This window comes from Sinocyclocheilus grahami, unplaced genomic scaffold (genome assembly GCF_001515645.1).
Source record: "Sinocyclocheilus grahami isolate Dianchi unplaced genomic scaffold, SAMN03320097.WGS_v1.1 scaffold21.1, whole genome shotgun sequence".
Lineage (NCBI taxonomy): Eukaryota > Metazoa > Chordata > Actinopteri > Cypriniformes > Cyprinidae > Sinocyclocheilus > Sinocyclocheilus grahami.
Window position 1 is genome coordinate 3,966,727 of NW_015505200.1, and position 6,000 is coordinate 3,972,726.

General features: G+C 33.5%; 1 protein-coding gene across 5 annotated transcripts in view; it reads left to right on the plus strand.

Annotated features, from left to right (window-relative positions):
- LOC107557230 (ras GTPase-activating protein nGAP) overlaps positions 1-6,000 on the plus strand; it is an 88,864-nt gene that overhangs the window by 56,700 nt on the left and 26,164 nt on the right. For all 5 annotated transcript variants that reach the window (XM_016240578.1, XM_016240610.1, XM_016240584.1 and 2 more), the window contains one exon: positions 1,825-1,934. In XM_016240578.1, coding sequence (XP_016096064.1) covers positions 1,825-1,934 — 110 coding nt within the window. The remainder of the gene's footprint in view (positions 1-1,824; positions 1,935-6,000) is intronic.

The following is a 6,000-nucleotide window of genomic DNA, read 5'->3' on the forward strand; positions in this document are numbered from 1 at the left end:
TCTCTCTGTGACAAAATTCCTAGACAAATAAACTGATTTGGTGCACACTCGGATAAAAGACTTAAATGTTTGATGTGTCTTTGTTAATATGAAGACTCATTACAGCTCAAGTCATTTTCTGTTAAGAATATGGAAGCATTGATTGACGGGTACATTCGGATTAATGGGCTCTGTTGAGGCAGCCTATAATTGATATATGAATTATGTGAAGACTGCATTGAAACCTGTCAGACTGTAGTATAGCCGATACATCAGCAATCATCACATGATTCCTAGAGGGGTGGAAACTGTTAGTGAGGACTGACTCCCTCTCTCTATTTCACTTTTAAAACACAAAGCTTTCTCTCATCTTTCTTCTGATGAGGAATGCCTAATTTATCACATCATTTCTATCCTTTTACTAGCCAAAAGGTCTCCTACTTACAGTCTGGCACTTATCTGAACAAGACAAATCTCACTTCCCCTGTCCTATTTTTTTAGACAGTCATTGTCCTATATGAATTTAATGTATAACTACTCCGCTAACCCTCTGTGGTTTACTACAGATTTTTTTTCTTCCTGGCTTTCTCTTCCTCCATCCTCTTTTCTTCAGAATAATAAATTCACTAAAAAACAGGTTAGACAGCAGTGAGGCTGGTCACAGATTCTGACTGATAGGGAAAATTCTGGTAAATGCGATAAGCTGGTAATTATTTTGTTATTATATAATAAATTATATATTATGTTCAAAATCTCTAATATCGCCTGATAACCAATATAGCATATATTTATTAATATAGCATTTACATTTATTATTAATCAATTCCTCATTTATATATATATATTTTATTAGAAACGTTTGGGGTCTGTAAGATTTTGTAATGGTTTAAGAAAAAAACTCTCTTAGGTTCACCAAGGCTACGTTTAATTGATAAAAAAAACTGTAAAAACAGTAATATTTTGAAATATTATAAAATTTAAACCGTTTCATATTTTAATGTATTTTAAAAAGTAATTTATTCCTGTGATGGCAAAACTGAATTTTCAGCAGCCATTTCTCCAGTCTTCAGTGTCACATGATCTTTAAGAAATCATTCTAATATGTTGATTTGGTACTCAAGAAACGTTCCTTTTTATTGATATCAATGTTCAAAACAGTGCTGCTTAATATTTTTGTGTAAACATTGATCATTTTTTTGTATTCATCTTTTATGAATAGAAGGTATATTTGAAACGGCATTTATTTGAAAATGAAATATTTTGATACATTCGTAACAATGTCTTTACCATCACTTTTGATCAATTAAATTAATTGTTTTTTAAATTATTATTATTATTGTAATTATTTTTATTTAGGTTATTAAATGTTTTTTTTTTAAAGCTTACTGGCCCCAAACGTGCAAATATATTATTAACTTTAATATATAAATAAAAACTTTATAACAATTCAGAATGTAATTTGCAACTAATGCAGGCATAAAACCACATAATAGCCATGCAGTTGAATATACACCACTGCACTGTTGCATTCTGATTGGCTTATATAATTGATTGTGTCAGCCATCATTTCTGAATTAGTACAGCCACAGTAGTACTAATAATGTTTGGCACAAATGTTGATTCCAGGTAGAAAGATTCCTGTGTCTGCAGTATGAGTAATTCATCAGTGACTTCAAACTCCTTCCTGGAAGTTTTCCACAGTCGACAACCGCTGTATTACAGCTTTTCAACTCAATGTTTTAAATATCTGTAGTTCTCTGATCATTAGTGTGCCTATTAAAACATTTAAAGACATCCTCCCAGTCTCTCTGAAGGCTTCCTCTGATCTAATCCCTTCTCTCACAGCGGAAGCGTCTGCGGAGCTCTCTCCCAGGCGGAGGAGCATATCGGGGCTGGGCAGCTCGGAGAAGAACATTCCCATGGATGGCCCCAACTCCTCACCCTTCAAAGTGCCTGTGAGTTCATTTAGCAAAGCACTCATCTCAGCATTATACCAACTCATCATCACATCTCACTGGCCTCAGTTACTTCTCACAGTTTGCAATGCCAGCACTTTTTGCCCTACAGCCATGATTTCATGTTTAGGTCCCAAAATGTCTTTTTGTGGGCTATTAGAGTGTACTTTGCTGTTTTGCCTGCCGACCAGTGTAAATTGTCCAGTCATATATTTTTTAAATGTGTTTTTCAGTTCATTTAAATGAGAGCATTTGATTTTTGTCTCAAATTGCTCAGCTGTAAAGTTTCATTCACAATTCAGTGTTTTATTAAAAACTATGTAAAGTTTTGTTATACTGCATCGTTAAATTCTGGAAAAAGTGACTGGAAAAACACTATTTTGGAAACAGCTGAACTGCTGTCAGAAATGTAAAAGGATGGTTCACCCAAAAATGAAGATTGCCATCATTTAGTTTTTGAATGATGAATGACAACAGTTTGGACAAACAAATATAACCTAAAATCTTGCATGAACCTGTTTTCAACATTAGCATTCATTGAAAATAATCGCTTTAAAGGGACATTTCACCCAAAAACTAAAATTGACATTTTTTTACTCACCCATACGCCATTCTATGGAAGACAAAATATATTTTGAAGAACGTTTCAGCTGTTTCTGTTCATTCAGTGAAAGTCAGTGGGGTACAAAATAACTCTTTTATTTTATGGACAAACAATACTGAGACATTTTCTTTTATGTTCCACAGAAGAAAGTAAGTCATATAGGTTTGAAACGGTAAATTACTTTCATTTTTGTATTTTTTCATATTAGTGTCGCTGCCATTAGTTAGTCCCCACTATCAATCATCGTCTTTTACACGAGACTGGTTACATGTCACACTGCACTGATGTAGAAATGGAGCAGAATTCCTGCTTGGGATACATGCCCCACTTTAATTACCCTCTTGAGCCCCTGATTAGTGAAACATCGTCCTCCTCCATTTATCTCCAGTTACTAATGGTCTTCCTTATTCCAGGCCAGTTTCTATGTGTGCGGACAGAGGTTCAGCACAATAATATATGTATATACACTGTGTACTCATACTTTGCAAGTTTGCACATTCATTTTGAGGGTTTTTTTGTGCAATGTTTTCAATGCTGCATTGCATGAACAATGCGCAAACGCTCCCTCTGTTAGCAATATAGTAACAAAGGCACATCCTGGAAACAGTCTGTGCCTCTGAGATGCATTAGAAATTGTTTGATGATATTTTTAACCTGGCAGGAAGTGGGACAAGGCAGATATTTATATCCCCAGCTTTTCTGTGTGTCATTTTATAAGTGATTAATCGTGCATATTTTTCTCTCTGTGACAAAATTCCTAGACAAATAAACTGATTTGGTGCACACTCGGATAAAAGACTTAAATGTTTGATGTGTCTTTGTTAATATGAAGACTCATTACAGCTCAAGTCATTTTCTGTTAAGAATATGGAAGCATTGATTGACGGGTACATTCGGATTAATGGGCTCTGTTGAGGCAGCCTATAATTGATATATGAATTATGTGAAGACTGCATTGAAACCTGTCAGACTGTAGTATAGCCGATACATCAGCAATCATCACATGATTCCTAGAGGGGTGGAAACTGTTAGTGAGGACTGACTCCCTCTCTCTATTTCACTTTTAAAACACAAAGCTTTCTCTCATCTTTCTTCTGATGAGGAATGCCTAATTTATCACATCATTTCTATCCTTTTACTAGCCAAAAGGTCTCCTACTTACAGTCTGGCACTTATCTGAACAAGACAAATCTCACTTCCCCTGTCCTATTTTTTTAGACAGTCATTGTCCTATATGAATTTAATGTATAACTACTCAGCTAACCCTCTGTGGTTTACTACAGATTTTTTTTCTTCCTGGCTTTCTCTTCCTCCATCCTCTTTTCTTCAGAATAATAAATTCACTAAAAAACAGGTTAGACAGCAGTGAGGCTGGTCACAGATTCTGACTGATAGGGAAAATTCTGGTAAATGCGATAAGCTGGTAATTATTTTGTTATTATATAATAAATTATATATTATGTTCAAAATCTCTAATATCGCCTGATAACCAATATAGCATATATTTATTAATATAGCATTTACATTTATTATTAATCAATTCCTCATTCATTCATTAATTTAGATTTCTTCTCCCATAGACTTATTCAGCCAGATTACAGAGTTGGAACAAAAAATATTATGATTATTATTCCTACTAATTATAACATTTATTGGTAACACTTTACAATATGGTTCCATTTGTCAATGTTAGTTAATGTATTAACTAACACGAACAAACAATGAGCAATACATTTATTACAATATTAATCTTTGTTAATATTAGTTAATAAAAATACAGTTGTTCATTGTTCATGTTAATTCACAGTGCATTAACTAATGTTAACAAGCACAACTTTTGTTTTTTAATAATGCATTAGTAAATGTTGAAATTGAAATGAACTAAGATAAATAAATGCTGTGGAAGTATTGTTCATGCTTAGTTAATGTTAACTAAAGTAGTTAACTAATGGTAACTAATGAACCTTATTGTAAAGTGTGTTTCTCCTACAGTTTCAATCAATCAGATTTCAGAGGCATAACAAAATAATTTATTTAGTTAGTTATTGTGCTCCTCCTAACTGAAATGAGTTAATAACACACTCACACTGGCAGGGCCGCATTAAGACCTCACTGCGCCCCGGGGCTATGACTTACTGCAGGGCCCCCATCACAATAATGATATATATAGCTTAAAATAATATTTTTATCCAATCAAAATTTGATGCATTGCAATTTCACAATTCTTGTTACCACTTCCAATATCACAAAATAAAAAAATAATAGCCTAAGTAAAAACAAACTTACTGAAGACAAGTAAACAGTCATGAATCACAATAGAACAAAGAAATGGACCTACAAACACTTAAAGCACTGAATAAGAAATATTATATCATATGAAATAAATAGACTACAAATAGACTGAATATATATATAGACTTCAATATACATTATTATACATGATTCGGTCAAGGACAGTGAGTGATTTTCTTTGTAATGTTTAATTTACATTATTGACACAGACAGCAACAGCAGCTTTATTAGGCTGCTTTGGAGGAATAGTTCACCCAAAAATTAAAGTTATGTTGTTGTTGTTCTAAACCTGAATGAGTTTCCTTCTGCTGTTGAATGCAAACGTATATGTTTGGAACAATACTGGTAACCAAACAGTTTCTGTGCCCCCATGACTTCCATAGTATGAAAAAAAAACACTATTGGAGTCAACAGCGACCAGAAACTTTCTGGTGTTTATGAATACTCTTCAAAATATCTTCTTTTATGTTGAGGAGAACAAAGAAATTCATACCGGTTCAGAACAACTTGAAACTGAGTAAATGATGACAGTATTTACATTTTTGGGTGAACTATATCCCTTTAAAATCTCATCATATAATGCCAGGATCTCATAATAGCCAACTAGTGCACATGCTTTATCTTTAACTATTAACGTTCATTTAAGACACAAATAACTGTGTTGACGAGGAGGCATTTTGACACATAACTACGTGTATTCGAACATTTAAACACAAGGCGTGCAAAATAACTCTTTAGTTTAGTTAGGCGCTGAACGAGCAAGTGCGCTCCGCGCATATCAAAAACCGTCTTAAAGCGTGCATTTGCCAATGAATGAATTCTGTCCCACTGCTTAATGTCCCTGAACAGTTCAATTAAAAACAGTTTTAAAACCACAACGCTTAAAATGCGTTTAAATGACAAGCTTACATCATAACTCGCAAAATGAATTTCTCAACCCACTAGTGCACTCTTTAACTATTAACGTTCATTTAAGACACAAATAACTGTGTTGACGAGGAGGCATTTTGACACATAACTACATAACTATGAAAAAGTGTTGGCCCCCCTCCTGATTTCTTATTTTTTTGCATGTTTGTCACACTTTAATGTTTCAGATCATCAAACAAATTTAAATATTACACAAAGATAATGCAAGTAAATACAAAATGCAGTTTTTAAATGATGATT